At 44.8% G+C, this 21,887-nt stretch overlaps 1 protein-coding gene across 2 annotated transcripts in view; it reads right to left on the bottom strand.

Moving 5' to 3' along the window:
• Positions 1-21,541, bottom strand: part of Dntt (DNA nucleotidylexotransferase) — a 36,377-nt gene extending 14,836 nt beyond the window's left edge. For both annotated transcript variants that reach the window (XM_076567748.1, XM_076567759.1), the window contains exons 1-6: positions 21,339-21,541; positions 7,028-7,202; positions 6,193-6,327; positions 4,680-4,850; positions 3,724-3,795; positions 2,013-2,136 (exon numbers count right to left, since the gene is read on the bottom strand). In XM_076567748.1, coding sequence (XP_076423863.1) covers positions 2,013-2,136; positions 3,724-3,795; positions 4,680-4,850; positions 6,193-6,327; positions 7,028-7,202; positions 21,339-21,541 — 880 coding nt within the window. The remainder of the gene's footprint in view (positions 1-2,012; positions 2,137-3,723; positions 3,796-4,679; positions 4,851-6,192; positions 6,328-7,027; positions 7,203-21,338) is intronic.
• Between the last annotated feature and the right edge of the window lie 346 nt (positions 21,542-21,887).

Below are 21,887 nucleotides of genomic sequence, written 5' to 3'. Positions count from 1 at the left end.
CCACTTGACAAACGGGAGACATACTCCTCTAGAGGCTGCCAATTGGCAGAAGGAGACACAGAAAACCTGTTGTTCCTTGTTTCTCACCCTGGGATTGCAGGTGGCCAGGAGGCCATTTGGCTTGAACACGCTGTAAACAAAATTCCCAGGTTCAAAGCCCTCTGTGATCTCTAAATGGGACGTGTTGACAGGACCAGGAAAAGATGTTGACGCTAATACCGCCATCACCTGTCCCTACCAAGTCAGATGCTTGAGGAACTGCTGTCTTCATATGAATATTGATGTTTTCCTAACCCTGTTGTTAACAGTCACCTTTTTATTGGACGTAGCTTTTGTGTGGGTGAGTGTGAGGAGTCTGATCTACAGAGCAACAGCTCCACTAGGCTGTAATAGAGAAACTGTCTTCACCACTGGCACTCAGGTACGACTCGGTCCCTGCAATTCCCTGTGCCCACCCAATCAATGATGTACATCAACATGAAGTTATGATTTTCTTTTTTTAAGAATGTGTCGCTGCCGGCTAGCACCTCATACCGGTATTCCCAGGACTCAAGACGCTGAAGCAGGATGGTCGTAAGTTCAAAGACTGCCTGAGTGAAATATTGTGTTGCTTCCCACTTCCTCTCTGAGTGTGGGCAGTTCTCACTATCATCCCACTCCATCTCCTCGCCACTGACGTTTAATGGTTACATACACTTCTTTTCAAAGGTATCTCTAAAGCTGGTGTAAAACATGCCTACTGGATGTGTACTTTCTGGGGTCCAGAGTAGAAATACGAGATCTTTTTTTTCTTAGACTCTTTTTTTTTTTTTCCTGTATGGCATTGTATAAAGCTTATTACCAATCACTCAGAAATCAGCAAGTCTGAGAGATGGCACAGTGGTTAAAAGCAATTGCTGCTCTCTCAGAGGACCCTGGTTCGATTCCCAGCACCCACATGGTGGCTCACAACCACCTGTATGTCACTTCAGTTCCAGGGGATCTGAGGCCCTCTTCTGACTTCCACGGGCACTGCACAAATGTGGTGCCCAGACGTGCATACAGACAAAACATTCATATACATAAATTAAAAATAAATACAAATCTTTTAAAACAGAAATTAACAGGTTTATTTTCACTGGGGATATTCCCCAATATATGATTCACCTCCTCTACTGTTTCTTGTGATTTCATTGCCTTTTGTCTGTCTGTCTGTCTGTCTGTCTGTTGTTATCACTTAAACAGAAGGTAACTGTTGACTACTCCCACATACCCAGTATCCTCTGCCAGAAGACTCCATTACTTCCTTCCATATTTAAAAACTTGATAACTTTACTATTCTACATAACTCCAGAAGCCACAGTGTTTGGAATTATGGAATTGCATCTCCTCATTTCTGGAAAACATACCAGCACAGTCCACAGAAGGAGGTGACCTGGCCCCCATGGGGAGCTGGGGGGCTCCCCAGACATTCAGATGATGGTCACAGCACTTCCATCTCCACAATGCACTGCTGTCTCTTCCTGGGCACTAGGCCTCTGGCTGGATAGATCAAGGCTATGTCTAGATTGCTGCCCTTCTCTGTTTTCCAGTCCCTAGGCCATTCACAGTGTGAACCAACCCAGTGTGAGTGTGGTTTGTTCAGACATCCTTTCTCCCCTTCCTCCTCATCAGCTTATCACTCTGTCTTTGACGCTTCATGTCATGATTCTTACCCAGGCAGGCAGCCAGACCCAAGTGTCTAGAGGAGGCTGTAGGAAGCAGGACAGTGCCCATCCTGGTTTGACATCTGGATAAAGCAGCCCAGTAAGAGGCCTTGTTCTAGGCCAGGTCCAGGGCTTTGTGTGAGCCGATGTGCTCCCCAGTTACCTCAGGTTCGTCAGTGAGGTAACAAAGGCTCGAGATTTTAACCGGATCACTCTGTGCTGGAGCCAAGATATACCTGATTCCCCGAGACTGGAGTGCAAGTGAAGGTGGCCTCCCTGTCACTCCACCCTGACAAACCCAGCGCAGCCCGTGATCTGCCCCGTTACCTGCTTTCTGCATCCGCGTAAACCTCAGGCTCTTGTCTGACTTGATTTTACTGAGAGTTCTGAAACCCATCCTGAACCATTTCTCAGCTGTCTTCAGCCCCACTCCAAACACAGAAGTAAAGAGCTGGAAAGGAGGGAAAGGCAGGCTGGTAGTTCCCCCAAATCATCACTATGACAATGGAGTGGCACTTTCCAAAGTCTCAGGCTACAGTCAAGAAATACAAGCAAAACTTTGGCCCAGTTACTCTTGAAAACAGTGAGAAGATGAGTTGTGTGTGTGTGTGTGTGTGTGTGTGTGTGTGTGTGTGTGTGTGTGCCTCCAGGTTGCTCAGTCTCTTACACACGATCATTCACCACACCTTTGACAGAAGGATGCTCTTGGAGACTCAGCATATTCACCCCATCTACAAATGGGTAACGGCAAAGTATGGGCTTAAAATGTAGTCCAGGCCTGGGCTCCTGCTTTGGCCACACACTAGGCCTTGTATCACTTATGAACTAAAGGAACTGCTGGCCACAGTACCAGAGACTCTAAGGTAAGAGAAATTGGGAGGTGATCAACCCTGGGTCCCAGAAACAAAGATGCAGTGAGGCCGTGAGTTTGTGCGTCCAGGCCAGCTTTGCTCTCCTCATGTACTTCTGTCCCTTTGACATTTGTAACCATGAATGACAGATTCTTGGAAGGTAATTTCTTCATATGGAAGTAAACTGGAACACCGTGTTTGTCCATGCATCTGCTTCTTAGGACTCTGCTATGGACTGAGTTGTACATCCCATGTTGAAGTCCTAATCCTCAGTGTGATGGTCTTCACATGTGGGGTCTTTGGGAGGTGTACTAATAAGCTTTATCAACTCTACACAACCTAGAATCACCTGGGAAGAGGGTTTTAATGAGGAATTATCTGTACTACATTGGCTTGTGGGTGTGTCTGTGGGGGATGGCTTGGCTGTTGATTGGTGTGAGAATCCTCTGTGGGAGGTGCCATTCCCTAAGCAGACTCATGCTTAATATAACAGTGTAAGAGTGAAGAAAGACAGCTGAGAGCAAGCAAACTAGGACCCATGCCTTTGTCACCTCTACCTCTGCCATGTGAAGGCAGCAGTAAGAAGGTGGCAGGACATTGCAACTCACAAAGAGAGCCCTCCACAGAATCTTGATCTAGCGCCTTGACCTAAACTTTCTGCTTCCAGAACAGGCAGACAATAAATTTTTGTTTAAGCAGCTCAGTGTGTGGCATGTTGGTATGGCAGCCTGAGTTAATAGAACCATCCACAGCAAGTAAACAGGAAGCCACTCCCCAGTAAACAAATGTAAAATCACTACTGCTGTGGGATGTTCTGTATGGCAAATGTGTTGCTCTGATTGGTCAATAAATAAAACACTGATTGGCCAGTATAGGCGGGACTAACAGAGAGGAGAAAAGAAAGAACAAGAAGGCAGAAGGAGTCACTGCTAGCCGCCGCCAGGACAAGCAGCATGTGAAGATGCCGGCAAGCCACGAGCCACGTGGCAAGGTATAGATTTATGAAAATGGATTAATTTAAGCTGTAAGAACAGTTAGCAAGAAGCCTGCTACAGCCATACAGTTTGTAAGCAAAATAAGTCTCTGTGTTTACCTGGTTGGGTCTGAGTGGCTGTGGGACTGGCAGGTGACAAAGATTTGTCCTGACTGTGGGCAAGGCAGGAAAACTCTAGCTATACACTACTTACTTTGAAGGATTTGTATCGTTCATCATTTAACACGGCTTTAACTTCAGAACTTTCTCCATCCTCAATAATTCCCTGCAAGGAGAGTTGAACAAAAGATTTTGAGTTATGTCCTTACATAATTTTGTATCAGTCTCAAATCTACAGCCCCAGCTGCTGATTTCTCATGAAATTTGGAGAATTTCCCTGGCTGGCCTGTAGAAAGCAAGAATTTCCATGTAATCCTGAAAATTCTTAGTTGATCATAGATCCAAATACCCTTTATAATCTTGGACAAGGGTACAGAAGGATGAGGGTCTGAATCCACAGAAGATAAGTTAAAATATTCACTGACAAGTATTGTCCAAATGGTTCTGATAATTTTCTTTTCAGTGGGTTCAACTTGTGGAGATAAAAGGACTTTTCAATCCATCAGGTTAATTGCTGGTCCACTGAAAAGCCCGTCATTATCAAGCTCTTATGAGATCTGGCCTAGTGCCTCTGTTGTCTGAGCTGGGATATTTTTTTCTATAATAATGTACTTTGCATTTGATTAGATTGAAACTTGCTACTGGGTGGCAAACTTGCCTTCTGGGAAATCCTTAAATGTTGTTAAACATGCCTCTATTGCCCAATTTCTTCCCAGAACACTATTGATGCAGAATCAGCCCACTGAACACCACCCTGTGCTGGACAGGAAGAGCCCTGAGTGAGCCTGAGCCCCTCACCTAGCCTGGCTTAGGAGCCAGAGCACTCTGATGCTCTGAACTCTTAGGCTTGAGTCTTTTCCCTACTATCTGGGTCCACATAGTCCTACTGGGATCACACTGGGTTATGTGTTCTACACATCTATACCTATCCCTTTCTGTGCGATTTGATCTATCTATAGTTAAATAAGAGGAGAGAGTCCATACCTATGTGATCTCCTCTGTCTCTCTCTCACCTATTTGGAGGTGTAGCAAATTCCACTTCTCCCTTACCTCTATAATACACTTCACTTTGTCCCCTAGGCAGGGGATTCCCTCTGTGTCTTTCATGGTGATAATGGGGAATGGCAGAGATTTCAGTACAGCGGCTGCCCTCATGAATGCCACATAACAGCCTTCATTCTCTCTAAACTCATAATTTTCAGCCAGGATATCAAAGGCATCCTAAAAAATAAAACCAGATTAGCTGCTCTGCTCTTCAGAATCACTCACAAGTCCCTCCTGTCCCTTTTACTAACGGAGTACCTTTGAAGCAAGGATCAACCTCCTGCAACTTTGCATCCTCCCCTGTGGGACACTATCATTCAACTGAAAAGATGGGTGTCTGTTGTGGAATATTAGCTGAAGATATATGACAATTGTTTACGCTGTGGAATATTTTTTAATGATACAAAGATATGTTGCATTGGTTTTATTCTGTGAAGCTGTGTTACTGTGTCTGTCTAAAACATCTGACTGGTTTAATAAAGAGCTGAACAGCCAATAGTGAGTCAGGAGTAAGGATAGGCGGGGCTGGCAGGCAGAGAGAATAAATAGAAAGGAGAAATATAGGGAAAAGGATCTCAAGGAGCAAGAAAAGGAGGAAAGGAGGACATCAGGGGACAGCCACCCAGCTACACAGCAAGCCATGGAGTAAGAAGTGAAAAAAAGATATATAGTAATAAAGGAAGGTATAAGCCCAGAGGCAAAAGGTAGATGGGATAATTTAAGTTAAGAAAAGCTGGCTAGAAATGAGCCAAGCTAAGGCTGGGCATTTATAAGAAAGAACAAGCCTCTGTGTCATTTATTGGGGGCTGGATGGCAGGAAACAAAGAGAAAAGAGCCAAAGAGTGAAGAGTAAAAACAACCAACTACAGGTGTCTAATGAATTATGAGGAAACTGAGTTCAGCATCACTGGACATTTAGAAACAACTTAACCAAGTGGTGACCTGGTGCTCATGGGGTCCCAGCAGTCATGACTGGGATAACCCTTTGCTGTCTTCCTCGGAAGTCCATGGCCAGGGTTCTCTCGTGATTCCCAGACATCCAGTTCTCTTAGCTTGTACATAAACCACAGCCAGTGCTTGTGGAATGAGGGGTGAGTTCATCACACCGACCCAGAGCCAGGGTTATTTGAGGTGAGGTGTGTTTTCCTCACCAGCAGAGACTGCAGCTGTGGCCCAGTGGCCCAGTGACCGCTACCCACTTCCTGTTCCTCCTCACAGATGCACTTGAAAGTCAGAGATGAGAAGCCCTGTGCCTGATACTCTACCGAATGTGTTACCCGGGCAAACCCTGACCCCGGAGCAGCTGGGAGCCTATCTACTGTCTCTATGGAATAAACAATATGTTTTTCCATGTCCATGAAAAGGAGGTCCACTTGACAAAGAACTGGAGGTCAGGTTAGGCAGGAAGGCATGGAGAAGCGTTCTAAGATTTCCAGAAAAGTCATAATTAAACTTGTAGACTCATAGAAAGAAGCCTCAAGCCCCCCTTCTGCCCTGAGTATTGAGAAAGCCTCATTACCGTGAACACCCGGTTACAGTTGTTTAACGTGGTCTTTCTCTGACAAGCATACTGGGAGATCTTTGGTGCAGTAGGTGGTGGAGCCTGGGTGTTCTGGGAGCCTGGGGCATGACTCGGGGAAGAGTTTCTTCTCACCTACACAAAAGCATAAGCATCCATTTTGAATGACAATGCCAATCATTAAGTGTACATAACTATAAATATTTGCTTAAATATAAAGAAAAGATTTACTTTAAGACAATTTGTGGAAATTATCCCTGGAAGAGGGTAAAATCGCAGAAGACTCAAAATGTGTCACACACATCTCTAGTGTCCTATCATAGACATGTACAATTGTTCTTTTTATTAGTATATATTAATTACACCAGATAATGAATTTCACTGTGACATCTCATTGGGCTGGAGAGATGGCTCAGAGGTTAAGAGCACTGGCATCTCTTCCAGAGGTCCTGAGTTCAATCCCCAGCAACCACATGATGGCTCACAACCATCTAGAATGAGATCTGGTGCCCTCTTCTGGCATGTAGGCATAAATGCAGGCAGAACATCATATACAAAATAAATAATTTTTTTGAAGTTAAAAAACAATAATTTAAAAAAAAGTAGTTCCCATCAATTTGGTGCTTTTAACATGTCAACACCGCGTATGATGTGTGTGTGTGCCACTTCAATTCCCATGCCATCTAAAGAGGTGGGCATGATTGTTATATGATAGAGGAGCAGACGGAAGCCCAGCAGAGCTAAGTAGACTCCATGAGAAAAGAATCTGGAATCAACCCAAGTCTGTGGATTCTGACACCCAGGTCCGTGGCCATCCAGCAAAGGACACGCTTACAACAAGCTGATGTCTCCCTGTCATCTCCACCGGTTTCCCAGCTCGCATGCATTCAATCAGCCAGGAGACGTCGAGGAGTTCAAGCTGGGAGCTGGCTTTGATGTTCTGTAGATGGAGCCACTCCAGGACATCTGAACCTGAGTTGTTCTCTGCCACAATGTGGGTGACAGAATCACTAGAAGTGGAAGGCAAAGTCATCAGTAAAAGAAGCTTCCAAAATGAGATATTCTCCTCCCTCTTCAAGGTTTCAGAGTATCCCAGCTAATTAAAGACAAGGTACACACTGGGCTTGACTCATGGATCTTCACACAGTGAATGACCTCTCTTAATTAGAGAAACAGCAATGGACTACATCCGAGGTTGGATGCATATCTATCTATTCTATCTATCATCTCTCTATCTCTCTATCTATCTATCTATCTATCTATCTATCTATCTATCTATCTATCTATCTATCTATCTATCTATCTATGATATTAGCAAGAGTCATGTAAAATAGAAATTAAGGGAAGATGGAAAGTGAAACCGTCCTTAAAGTAGTGCCTGGCAGTGTGCAGGTAGTTTTGGTATATGATTTCATTTTTTCTCATGGAAGACTCTAACCCAGTAGTTTTCAAATTTGTCTGATGAAACCTGAGTTAAAATTTTTGTATGAGAACCCAAAGTTTAAAGAGAAATAGGTGTAAATGTGCGTGTGCCTGTCTGTCTGCATCAGGTGGAGGCGATAGAGCAAAATGCCTTAGATGAGGCTCTAGTGGCTGAGAAGTCCAAAGTCAAGGAGGGCTCACTCTTGACAAATGGCACAGAGAAATATGGGACATTTCTGGATCTTAGGAGCCTACACGAGACAGATGGCTAACGCCTCTGAACAGACAAAAGGCCAGGGTGAGATCTGGGTGAGATTTAGAGAAGGAACAGAGCTTGGGTGGGTTGAGAGCAGCCAATGGGAGCTGTCCTGAGTGAAGGGGCTCAGCAGTCAGGGGACAGGAGAAGACTGATGGGATTTATGGGACTGGACTGGTAAGTGTGTGTTAGTTGTAGACATGGCTGAGTCAGTAGTGGCAAGGGTCTTAAATGCCTTGTTCGGGAACTTGGTTCTTCTTTTCTGGGGATGTCAAGCCAATGAAGACTTGTGTAAGCAGGGTACCAGTAGTGTTAGTGTGCCATTTCTAAAAGCTAACCTGATCCACACAATGCTTTGGAAGGGAGAGAGCTGGGGTGGGGATATGTAAGGAACAGCAGACGAATTCCTGGAACACTTGAAGAGAAAGCAAAAGAGAAGCAGACGGGTGCCTAGCAAGAGCCCCCTGGAAAAGGTGGAGAGGGGAACTATGCCATCCACACAGGAATCACAGGGCAGCAACAGCCCTGCTGGTGAAGACGGAAGTTGCATCCCTAGCGGAGAGGTGGAGACCTGGAACTGAAGCTGCTTCTGGTGTGATGCTTTCTGGATGCACATCAAACTGAGAATATCTGATTGACAGGCCAACTTCAGGCTGCTGTCACAAGACAGGCTGGAGGTTGGAACTGAGGCCATTTGGGTGACAGAAGCAAGCTGAGGTCAGACAACATTTTGTAGGGGCCAAGGCATAACAGGTGACTATGTCCCTAGCTTAGGCCCATATAATTCCAAAAATTATTTGTAATATATTTCTTGAAAGGTTCTTAACATCAAAATTTCAAGGCAAAAACAAAAGAACTAGTCAGTTCATAGAGGAGGCTTTAGTCCATCCACACCTCTTCAGAGGGAGTTTTTCATAATACATATATGTGCATATATATAATATTATTATACCTGTTATATATCATTATTTGTTATAATATTATTGAATAAACAGTGATACTTATAGTAATGGAATTTTGCCTGAGCTCAGAGAGAAGGGCATGCTGAGGGGGTCCTGATGCTCAACTTCCAATCCTCCCTTCCAGTCATCCCCTGCTACTCTTTTCCTGAGACTTCCTGGGACCTCATAGGCAGGTCCCAGTTCACACTGTGTATGAAAGCCACATACCCTTCTTAGATCTCTAAACAGTTTTGTGGGCCATGGCTCTGCATTGTGTGAATGAAGGCTGGGATTGAAACTTCTGATTCCTGTTCATACAACTAGCCAAACAAAATCAACACTGTGCATTCAGAAATAACAATAACAAAATCAATCAACAAGACACCCCCCTCTTCTCCCTCTCTCTCCCTCCCCCAGAAAGGTTTATTATGCCTCATAGTTCCAAAGGCTATCTTCCACCAAAGCGGGAACACACAAGAGCAAGAGCATGAAACCAGACAGTCTCAATGTGGAAGCAGAGAATGAACAGGAAGTAGAACCCAGCAGGCGGTCACACATAAAGCAAAGTCTTGAAAGTAAGAGAACAACTTATTGGAAAGGAGAAGGGTTTCACCAGGATAGGGCAAGGGGTGGGGAATGAAAAGAACTAAAATCCATTATCTACACATAAAACTATTAAAAGAATTCCCCAAGGCCTACCCCATGGGGCCCACTTCCACCAGTAATATTGTACCTCTTAAAGGTGCCACATCCATCACAGACAGTGTGACCAGCTGGGAACTAAGTATTCAAACATATGAGCCTATGGGCATTTCACATTGAAGAAGTAACAGTGCCTAAAGTCTGCGATGTGAAAAACATGCACTCTTTCTAGTCACAGTGGAGTCGTGGGATAAATTTTTTTGTTTTTTGTTTTTTGTTTTTTGTTTTTCCAGACAGGGTTTCTCTGTGTAGCTTTGCACCTTTCCTGGATCTCACTCTGTGGACCAGGCTGGCCTCGAACTCACAAAGATCTGCCTGGCTCTGCCTCCCAAGTGCTGGGATTAAAGGCATGCGCCACCACCGCCCAGCAAGGATAAATTCTTGATTGGCAACTCAAGCTAGAAGAACATTGGCAGATTTCAAACCCGATGCATTTTTCGAAGAAGCCTTGAGATTAAGTATCAAAATGAGGTGTTCTGAAGCAAGCGCTGCATCAAACAGCTAGCAGCAAGTCCTCCACTAATGCAAGCAAGAGAAGCAAGAAAACCATGGTCACATTCACACATGGATGCATTCTTAGAGAGATGCCTGAAGGATCGTGCAGGGTTCAGGACTGTGCTGTTGGTTGCCAGTCAAGCAAGAAGCAGACATTTTAAGTCAACATTTAGAAGTTGGTTGTAACATGACATTGCCAAACCAGCTTATTTATGTTTAAATTAAAGCACTGATATAAATGTTTGGTTTGGTTTTTTGTTGTTGTTGTTGTGGTTTGTTTGTTTTGTTTTGTTTTTGTAAACTGGCCCTTTGACATAAATAATTTAAGAAATGCAAATTTAAGACGGGCGGTGGTGGTGCACGCCTTTAATCCCAGCACTCGGGAGGCAGAGCCAGGCGGATCTCTGTGAGTTCGAGGCCAGCCTGGGCTATCAAGTGAGTTCCAGGAGAGGCACAAAGCTACACAGAGAAACCCTGTCTCAAACCCCCCCCAAAAAAATGCAAATTTAGAGGCTCTGCCCATCCTGGCCCAGTCTATATTCCACATCCTTTTGTGTTTCCTGGTGGCTAATCCAGGCTGGCATTGTTTCTTTGGGGTGGTGGCTGTCATGGTCTCCTGCAGACAGTTCTTTCTGACTGAACACTTCTTCATGTTCAGTCCTGAGCCCCGCCAGACGGTATCACAGGGCGACTTGCTCCCTCCAGTGTGGTCCGTTGACAATTCCTTGTTGACGCACTGTGACAATTATCTGTCTAGTTGGGAACATATGCATTTGTCTCTGCTCCGAGGGCTTCAATATTGAAAAACTAAGAGTGCCGAAGCACTGCCATATACCAGGCACTGGTGTTAAATATTAAATATATTAAATGTACATGTCATACATTTAATTATTAATAATACTGTGAGGCAGGTATTAGCAGACCCACACAACAATGAGGAGAGAGCCTTGGGAGACATTAAAAACCCTACCCTGCTAATAACTGGGAATTTGATCCTGGGTCTGTTTTAACTCAAGCCTATGAACTTGAGTAGCCACGAGTTTGCCCTCTGTGACTTGTTGCTTGTTCCAGAGCAAAGGAGTTCCATGCTCAGTTCCCTTCCACCCTCCTTACAGAAGATTATCATTATGGATATCATTCAAATAATGGAAAGAGAAGGGATATCTGAATGGGTGCCATGCTGAAAAGCAAATAGTTCCTCTCCAAGGGGCAGAGATATGAATGGAGAAACTGTCCGTCACTAGCTGCCCAAGGAGCCCTTGTATATAATTTATGCTTTCCTATTTGATGTCCAGTGTCTGGACTACGAGGCTGCAGAAGGTTAGTGCTACCCCAGGAAATCTGAACATAGCTGCTGGAGCTGCACACCAAGGTGGAGGGGCTCCAGGGAGGCCACCAGCTGCTCTGGGCTCTCTGGGTTTCTCCCAATCTCCAAGGCAGCCAGGTGAGTGCAGAAGAACTGAGGTCCATCTTGTAAAGAACGCTGCCTCCGCTGAGCACTCTCGGCCAAGCACACTCACCACCTGGCTTCGCCTTGCATCTCTTTACCTGGTCTGCCTCTGGATAAAGCCCTGCCTCTGACAGGGGCTTTGGGAATGTCTTAGGGCAAAGGAGCTGCTGTGAAAAAAAACAAACACCATGTGTATAACTTAGTCCACACATCAGCCATAAGAGGTGGACAACATAATTTCAGACAAGAAAACCAAGGTTTGGTGAGATTACACAAAGCCAGGATTCAAATCCAGCTGAATCTGAATGTTCTGTGGTTAGATTCCTGAGGGAGGTTCCATTTATTTGATTGAGACACTTTTCTATGCTCCTCATTTCTGTCATGAACTAGCTACCATAATTTTTCTACTGATGGGTGAAATACAGATGCCATAGGGAAGGGCAAATGAATCTGCAATAAGGCTGAGGTAGGCACCACCTCCCTACCAGGGAGGCCCGGGCTTTGCTATTACAGCGAGTGGTGACAGGAACTCTCAGCCAGCTGTCTCTAACCTATTGCAAATGTTCCCAGAGTCTGCTAAGGTTTCAGAGTTCAGCTTTCACCCAGTTTCATGGCCATGACCAATAGCTAACATCTTAGAATAGGGTTGACAAGGTTTTCATTGATTGTGTTTTTTCTGCAACAGCATTTGTTACCCATGCCTCCTACAGAATAGAAAACTCCGGGTCTACCCAGGAAGGAGGAAGCAGAGGCTGGAGCCTGTGGTTGTACACATTATGGAGGGCAGGTATCAGAAAACAACTTCAAGTGCTGATGCTCCCCTTCCATCTTGTCTGAGATTCAGTTTCCTCCTTTCATTGGTAATTACCCATAATGCACTCACCTTAGTCCTTGTCCCTCACATCAGGGACAGTTGTATCACCATGCCTGGTGTCCAGCTCAAGGCCAGATTCACAGCCATGATCAATAATTATTTGTTGAATTAATGAAATCATTAATAGTTCTAAAATAGTGCCTCTCTGTCCCTAAGTTCAACCAAAGGTATTCAGGAACTGGAACTTTAACTCAGCTCTCTGGATATGGTGTCCAGGAGGTAGATGGCCTATCTGCTTTCAGTTGGCAAATGCTTGGTTTGAATATGGTCTCAGTGTGCCCCCCAAGAGTTCATGTTTGGAATCTTGGTTCCCAGTGTGACAATGCAGATGGTAATAAAACCTGTAAAAAGTGAAGCCTAATGGGAAGTAATTAGTAATTGAGGTATTGCTCTCTGGAGGAATTTATGTAGTTCTCACAGGAACTGGTTAGTTCTCCCAAGAGTGATTGTTAGGAAAGAAGAAGGCTGATCTTTCCCTGCTTCCTGCCTCCTCAGTTAGCATACATTCACCCTTGCTCATCTTACCACTGGGACGCTAGTCATAGTTCTTACTAGACCTGAGCAGCTGGTACCATGCTCTTGATCCTTCAGAACTGTGAGATAAAACAAACGTCTTTTGTTTACAAATTAATCGACCTCAGGCACTTTGTTATAGCAATGGAAAATAGATTAAGACAACAGAGATGGCCACAAGGCTGAAGTAAGTTGCATCTGTGAACCCACACTATCTAAGAGGGCAGTCAACTTCTTACATGAGTCTCCCATGTCCCAGAATGAGTGTTCCAGGTGGGGTCCTCATGGCCTTCCTTCATCTAGTCTCAAAAATCACACAGTGCCACTTTCCCTTGGTTGAAGTAGTCACCAGCCCTCCAGGATTCAAGGGAAGGAAAGATGGCTCCATTGCTTCATGGGAACAACCATACTGTAATTTTCCTGTCCCACAGCCTCAAATAAACACACCGAGGCTTATATTAATTATAAATGCTTAGCTGGTAGTTCAGGCTTGTTACTAACTAGCTCTTACAACTTAACCCATTTCCACTAATCTAGGTGCTGCCCCAAGGCTCATAACTTTTACCTCTATCCCACTTTGTGTGTCTGACTCATTCTCTGTCTGGCTGGTGACTCCTGTGACTCAGCTCTTCCTCATCCCATTATTCTCACTTTGTCTTTCCCACCTAACTTTATCCTGTTCAGCTACTGGCCAGTCAACTTTTTTATTAATCCAATCATAGCCACATATACAGTGTAACGAAGGATTATTCCACAGCATTCGTACCATGAACCAATGCACAGTCTAGAACTGCACTCTGGGAAACATGGCTGTGGACTAGGGTCTTCTCTCCAGCAGCACTAACCTAGACTAGATTCCACACCAACTCAACGACAGTATGTTTCCAAACCTGCTACTCACTCCTCCTGAGGTCATTTTAGGGAGTACAAGCCTGAGCGTGTAAAAGCTGTGCACATTTTTGAAACCCCCTGGAGCTGAAGTTACAGAGAGTTTTAATCTGCCATGTGGGTGCTGGAATGGAACCCGGGTTCTCTAGAAGAGCAACCAGTGCTCTTAACCGCTGAGCCATCTCTCCAGCCCCCAACATCTGTATTTCTTTTTGTGTATGTTTGCTTTTTGTATGAGTGCGTGTGTGCACAGGTGTGTTTAAGCTAGAGGACTGTTTAGAGTGCCTGCTTTAGATACTCTCCAACTTGTTCTTATTTATTTAGTTATTTAGTTAGTTAGTTAGTTGGTTAGTTAGTTATCTATTTATTTATTTGGGGCAGGATTTCTCACTGAACCTGGAGCTCACAACTAGACTTGAAGACAGCAGGCTCCTTCCCCGACTGCTCTAGCGAGGGGTTACAGACACTGTTGTGCAGAGCTATTTACATGAACACTGGGGACCTGAACTCAGGTCCTCATGCTTGTGTGGCAACCACTTTAACAACTGATTTCCCCAGCCACATTTTTACCAAGATTGTTTTCTCCGCATCAGACCATAGCTTTTATGGGTACTATTTCTTAGGAGAAGGCTACAACTTATTTAGTGGTTCTGTTTAAGGACAATTAGAAAAAGCATGTTGAGAAGGGCAAGGGTAGAGGAAAATGGGTAACAGGTGCTGAAATACATTTAAAAGGACTAAGTTGTGATGTTTACCCACCACACACACACACACACACACACACACACACACACACACACACACACACAGAGTTCACAATAGCCCGTCTTTTATGTCATGGAGAACTGGGAAGGAGGCGCTTGGTGGCTCTAGACACACAGAAATAGAACTGTAAAGAGACAGAAATACTACATTTTGATCCTTACTCATTGCATGCACATTTTGAATTATTATTCTTTACCACATAAATATGTGCAGTTATTATATGTTAACTAGAATATATGTGACAAATAGAATTTCATGCAGAAATTCAAAATATTGCTAGAATTGCCAGCTGGGGCTCAGGTGTTCAAACCGTGTGTGTTATAGAATTATCTTACAAATCTTAGCTCTGAGTATTTTTTTCATGTATCAATCTGCCTGTTCTTGTCTTCCCCTCCCTAGCTGGCTCCATATTATTAGAGAAGCCTTATATGAAGAAGGGAGGCGGCCATTGTTACCCCCGCCCCTTCCAGTGTGACTTTCTGAGCTCTTATGGATGGTCACCCACTTCCATGGTTATCTTTGTTGCCTGGGAGAAGTCATGGTGTGTGTGTGTGTGTGTGTGTGTGTGTGTGTGTGTACAATGACTTTAGCAGTATTTATAATTAAACTGAGCAGCTTAGAGAAGCCAGCTTAACCCACCCCCACCCCAGCTCAGCCAGTTCTCTTAGCAACCGACAACGTGTTACAGAATCCTTGAAATGAAAGCAGCTGAGGTTGGTTTTAATCCTCACACAGCAACATCAATAGAGACAGCTTTCTATTCCAGTCCTGGCCAGAATTTCACCCGATTCTTTAACTTCCTTTAATGGTATTATGAAATTTCTCATTAACTTGAAGCTCATATTTTTTGAAATAGAAAGTAGTTTAGATCAGGACAAGAATAAATTTTCTATTTGTTTGCTCTTGAATTTATAAAAAAAAAGTTTTTATTAGGTTGCTGAGGACAAAGGTAGAAATCATAGACTGAAGGAAAAATGTCTTTAATTGCAAAAGTTACTAACACAAGTTCCTTGGGTAGTTTCATAGTCACCGGGTAAGTTACTGTCTGAGTAAATATCTTCTTTTGTTTTTCAAGACAGGGTTTCTCTGTGTAGCCCTGGCTGTACTAGAACTCACTCTGTAGCCCAGGCTGGCCTTGAACTCACAGAGTTCCACCTGGCTCTGCCTCCTGAGTGCTGGGATTAAAGGCATGCGCCACCACCAACCAGCATAAATACCTTCTTAATTTTATGGGTATGGATGTTTTGTCTGCACGTAAGTCTAGGATCCACATTGGTGCCTGCCCAGTGCCCACCAAAGCCAGAGGAGGGCGTTGGATCCCCTTGGACTGGGGTTACAGCTGGTATTGTGCCACATGTGGGTGTTGGGAGTCTAACCTGGATCCTCTGGAAGAGCAGCCAGTGCTCTTAACTGTGGGCCGTCTCTCCAGCTACCACAATGTGGATGACTTGTTGCCGTGACCTGACTGGGTGTGGTGAGAGAGAGGAGAAAGGACAGACACTAAAGGAATGAAAGACACACGGACACAGAAAAGCTGTGGTCGGTTGGGCTGTGCACATCCTGGTGGAAGGGCACCGATTAAGAGTTGCTAGTTTTTGTACACACTACCAGAATTTGCACTCAGAACAGAGGAAGGCTTTGCCAAAGGTCTGAGGCATTAGTCCTTAATATGCTCCTGCCCATGTCGACAATACACATTCACTCAGGATTTCCTCTGCTGCCACATCCAGCCCCTGAGCAAATGTCTCCTAAAGGTTACTGCATATTTAGAAAACAAAACAAAACAAAAAAACCTAAGTTCTAGGTCACTGAGACGGCTCTGCAGATCAGATCAAGGCACTTGCCACCAAATCTGACAGCCTGAATTCAGTTCCTGGGATCCACGTAGTAAAAGGAGAACCGACCCTACAACGTTGTCCTCTGACTTCCATGCACGTGCTGTGGTGCATGGGTGCCCACACACATAAATTACAAATCAACTAAAAATCGGATTAAAAAAAATAGTCGAAGTTCTGCAGACAGGGTCTACCTACTGGCTGAGGAAGAGATCTAGGTCAACTCCATAAGGTGACTGACCCCATGGCATCCTGGGGAGTAAGTGCTCTTCTCTGGAGGGCTCTCAGTGGATGTTATTAGAAGCAGAGGGGTTTATGGAGGAAGCAAGCAAGAGAGAGAAGCAAGAAGAAAAGCAAACAACGACAACCACAACAAACCTAGTAGTTCTGTGTTAGGGGCCTGTAATCCAGGGGTTCAACATCAGGTTCTCAAGGATGTGCAACCCATCTCATCTGGCCCTCAGTTTGTCTGCTTGTTTGTTTATTACCAACAATGGCCTTGAATAGTTTGATTTTGTACACCAGAGTTTTGAAGTGATAGAACAGTCTCAAAGAGATACGGAGCTGGATACTGCTCAAAGCATCAGGGCCAGACTTTACTCAGCAATGCTGAAGGGAACAGGCAAGAGGGGCCAGCGTGAACAAGTGAGACCAGGGTATCCCAGAGTGAAATCCTCCCTCCTACAGCCTGGAGGTGAGAGCTAGCTCCTTGAATCTTCCCATGTCAAAGAGAAAGAAGCCACAGAAACACTATGATTAATTGTTACACTTTGCATAAATGAATCGATTATTCCACACCCCATAAATAGGTGCAATTCTTTTTTGTTAACTAAAATATATGTGTCAAATATAATTTCATACAGGAATTAAAAAAGTACTGCTCTTGTCAGTCAGGACTTAGAGGTACAAAGTTAACATCTGAGTAGTTAAAAGGTTCACATGTCGAAGTGGCAGAGAAAGGATTGGCCATTGGAGCTTTCCAAAGCAATTGCCTAAGAGAGGGCTCTGGAGTGCATCTTCCTTTGCTGGGTTTGGCTAGCACAGTAAATCCTCCTTGCAGCCATGAGCTTTCTCAGACAAGCATTTTAAAGGGGATCATGCCAGGGAAGCGCCTTTAACCTCTGGAAACCATGCCAGTGTGTTGTAGGAGGTATGAGGTCTTTGTGTTCACAGGTAAGCACTACAAGAACCTGCAGTGTTAAGCATACAGGGTTGTTCCCTCAAGGGAAGGAATGTGATGCTTGTTATCCATACAGAAGGCTGCAGAAGGCACACTTCCTAGCCTGGTGAACTTTGATCTTTGCGGCCAAGGACTTCTCCGGCACCAGCCCCTCCCCCAGACCCTTACCATAAGCTTGTTTTTCTCAGGCAATCTATAGAATCCATCTTTATGGACTTTACAAACAGTCTCAACATGGTCACATCTGATCTGTATTTAGCTTACTTTGTATTTATATCTGATTTGTATTTACTCATTTATGTATGTTTTGTTGTGCATGTGTGTGTGGGGGGGGGGGGTGTATTCATTATCACCAGAATAGTTTTCACCAAAACGTGCCGTTTAAAAATGCCTAAAAGAAACTATTGGGAGTCAGACTCCCAGAGTTTGAACCAACATCAGCTATTGAGTTGTGCTGAGCTGAACTTGCTTCCTATGGCTCCTCATTCTTTTGGCAGAGACACCCTGCCTCCACACACACACAATGTATGATTAATGAGAGAGTCTCCACCCATTTTCATGCGGAAAATGTGGGGTTTCTATTACCATGAGATCCCCCACAGCTTTGACGACAATAGCTCTGAGACAATGATGAGGGGGTAGTCACACTGTGCAGGTCAAACAATGAACAGGTGGAGAGCAGAGGCAGACAGGTTAGAGAACCTATACCCAGCCCAAGCTGTCCGAAAGGAATGAGCTCTGGAGGCTAACGCTAGTCTTGGGTCACATTATGTCGGCAGTCACAAGAATAGGACAGTGATAGCATGCAGGGCGTTCATTGCTCTCTGAACCTGGTCGTGTGTGAGCAGACCAGCTCCCTCAAGCTCTCACCGCTGTGACTTCCTTGACAGGATGGATGGTAAAGTGTGATGCCTTTGTCAGGGTATTTTATCACAGCAACAGACAAGAAACCGAGGGGCTGGAGAGCTGGCTCAGTGGTTAAGAGCTCTTGCTGCTCTTGCAGAGGTTCCAAGTTTGGTTCCCAGAGCTGACCCAGGACCTGACTAACAACCACCTGTAAACCCAGTTCCAGAGCATCCAGCGCCCTCTTGTGTATCCAAAGGCACTGCACCCATGTGGTGCATGTACATACACCATTTATGGATACAAACCTTTTTTAAATAAACCTTTTTTAAAAAAAGGAAGAAAAGAAACTAAGATAATGGCACAAATTAGAAGGTTTTTTTTTTTTAACATTTATGTAGAGAAAAGTGGATGACAGATGAAAGCTTTCAAGTAGCTCACCCTGTAGGAACTGGACTTGCAGGCGGTTGAGAGCTGCCTTGGGGGTGCGGGTAACCAACTTGGATCCTCTGGAGGAGCTATCAGTGCTCTTAACCACTGAGCCATCTCTCCAGCCACAAATGAAAAGATTTTTAACGTTTATTGTGTGTATGGAAGTCAGAGGCTGACTTATGGGAATTGCTCCTTCCCTTCTGCCGTGTGGTTACCAGGGATTGAACTCGGGTTGGCAGACTGGGCAGCAGACACACTTACCCACTGAGCCATTTTGTAGGTCCTTTCATCGTTTTTAAAAATGTATGTCTAAGGCCAAGTGTGGAGGCACATGTCTTTAATCCCAGCACTTGGGAGACAGAGGTAGGAGGATCTCTGTGAGTTTGAGGCCAGCCTGATCTACATAGCAAGTTCCAGGACAGCTGAGGTATCTAGAGAGACCCTGTCTCAAAAAAAAAAGTATGTCTATTATAAAAAAAGAAAAATGGAAAGACACAGAATATGAACATACACCTCCCACACCTGATAACTGTTGACAGCGTTTTCACGGGCTGCCTTCCTGCCTTTGTTCCGCTTGTTACGGTCATTTGACCTGGTTTATATTGTGGAGAAGCAATCTCGTCCTCTCGGTATGGCTGTACAGCTCAATGGATCTAACTAATCAACAAGAAAATAATCGCACCTTTCATTGCACTACTACAAAATTTATCAAAAGATACTGACATCCTTTCTCTCAGCATCACATCAGATAGAACACTGATCTGAATGCCAAGGTCAGGGGAGCAAACGGGGCTGTACAGAACTGCAGATCTGGAAAGGGTCGGAGCCAGGAGGCGAAGTCTAGACGTTTTCTCCCTACAGAAATGAATGGCTCTATATCTGGGCACAGAAATTCTGTTAGTGCCAGGGCTTCTGCTTCCTGTGGTTCATTTTCCTCTATAGTGCACACATGTGTTGAATGTCTCAGCCTGAGAACTTGGCCCCATCATAGGCACAGCAGCGGCTTGCTCACCAGGCACCCGTTTCCTCTGTCTCCAGAGCAGCTGGCACCGTCCTGGCAGCCAACATCTGGAGCACCATTCTGCCTCTTCGATTCGCTTTGCCAACAACGTGACCTGCTTCCTGATCATCACCCTAAACCCTTGCCTCAGCCAGTTGGCTGCATTGGTTCCTCAGTCAGTGGGCCTCACCTGAAGCTTGAACCTTTCACAGAGAGCTTTCTGAGTAAGTGGACGGCTCTCACCTTCCTTGCTGGCCCTTGCTCAGCTTCCTTACCGTGAAAAGCAGCTTCCTATCTGCTAAAACTTTTCATTTCTGTTTTTAATTTCTCTTTAAATTTATTTCAGCTTTTGTCCCCCTCCTTGATCTATCTAGTTTCTTTCCCTTTTAATGTTAACACTGTGTATAAGTCTAGCAGATTAGTTACAGGCAAAAATGAGATGAAAAAATTAGGCTTGTGTGAAAAGAATGTCAGGGAACAAAGTTGAGGGTGGCTGCAATGACTTAAAACAAAACAAAACAGGAATCTATATGAGAAGAACTCAATAAACAGAGAACCTCAGAAACTCAGGAAATTTCAAGTGGGGACATTTTAGCAAAAGAACAAACTGTCCCGAGTTTGGTGTGTGGAGTTTGGCATACCTGGTTATTAACCCTGGAAATGGTTCTCTGCAATGCTTCAAAAGTCAGCATTTTATCAGCAAGAAATGTTTGACAGTTTCCTTGTTAAATTCGAAGACTCAAAATTCAAAATACCACGTAAAAGTCCTATCATCTCTGACCTGTGATGCTCACCCACCCCTTGCACAGTCACACACAGTGAACTGAGTGGGTCTCCCACATTGCCCACTGCCACCCCAGCAGTCCTATCTGCAGTCATCATATACGTCAGGACCTTTTTTGGTTCTTTGATTCTTCTTGATTCAAGACAGTGAATGTACAGAATAGTCAGAAAAGCAATGGTAACTGCTTCTTGCTGTCAGTGACTCTGTCCCCTGGGTCCCCACGGTGGCTTCAACTACCTCCCTTCCTCTTATCTCATCACACTGTGGTGGCATCTGTCACCCCTAGACAAACATCTTTAGCCAGCATCTCATCCTGAAGCCGACTGGGACCACTCTTTGGAAAACCATCACCAAGTCCACTTGGGTGCCTGTGGTGAGCCATCTCAGCCAAGCCCACCATAAGCCCTTAGCACAGCTAGGTGCGTGGAAGTCAGAGCCAAACCATCAATCAATCCCCCCTGCTCCAAAGCAGCAATCTAAAAACTGAACCCAGGGGTACTGGCTCAGGTTGGTAAAGAACAGAACTGAGTGGTTTCAGTGGGAACTTTTCTGACTTTTTCTGGTTATCACTACTGGGTAATTCATCTCAGAGTCAGTCATGAGGAGCCAGATTTTTAGAACTCTGATCTTTTGGTGCCAATTAGTTCCTCTATGATCTCATTTAGCCTCCGCTCATCTTGTCTCCCTTAGCCAAATGGCTCCTTGGGTCTCTTGGAGATGTCGGCAAGGCCCCTGCCTGCTTGCACAGCGGCCAGAGCTGTCCTACCTGAGCTCGCTTTCCACCCTGAACCCTTTCCTGCGGGCCAGCTCCATGAGGAAGGCTCTTCGAGTTGTTCCCATTCTCTTCTCCAAAATGAAGAGGACCAAGCCTCGAAATCTGATGTCATGAGATGTGGTGGCCACTGAGGTGCCCATCTGCCTAGGCCTCTTCTTCCGGGGACCCAGGTGGACTGCCTGCAGTGGATCCATGGGAGCAGACTGGCTGACTCTGCCTATGCCATCAAGGGGTGTCTCCTGCATGAGGGCTCTGATGTCATCTCATCCGCAGACTCTGAAGCTGGGAGAATCTTCATGGGTGCCACCCTGGTGGCAGCTTCCTGCTAATCAGTTCCTTTGCCCAATATGGAGTTCTTGACAAAAAGAATAAATGGAACTTTTCCTTTCATATGCTTCATCTCTGCAGCATCTCAGACTAAACTTGTGAAGAAAGTGGGATCCCACCTCTGGTTGAGTATGGTTTCTTATTTCCAAATGTGCTCAAGCCCTTTATGTTGCATTTTTAAAGCTATGTAATTTTATTTTTAATACATTTACT

The sequence above is a fragment of the Peromyscus maniculatus genome, chromosome 1, assembly GCF_049852395.1.
Source record: "Peromyscus maniculatus bairdii isolate BWxNUB_F1_BW_parent chromosome 1, HU_Pman_BW_mat_3.1, whole genome shotgun sequence".
Classification (NCBI taxonomy): Eukaryota; Metazoa; Chordata; class Mammalia; order Rodentia; family Cricetidae; genus Peromyscus; species Peromyscus maniculatus.
This window is presented reverse-complemented; position numbering and strand designations above follow the sequence as displayed.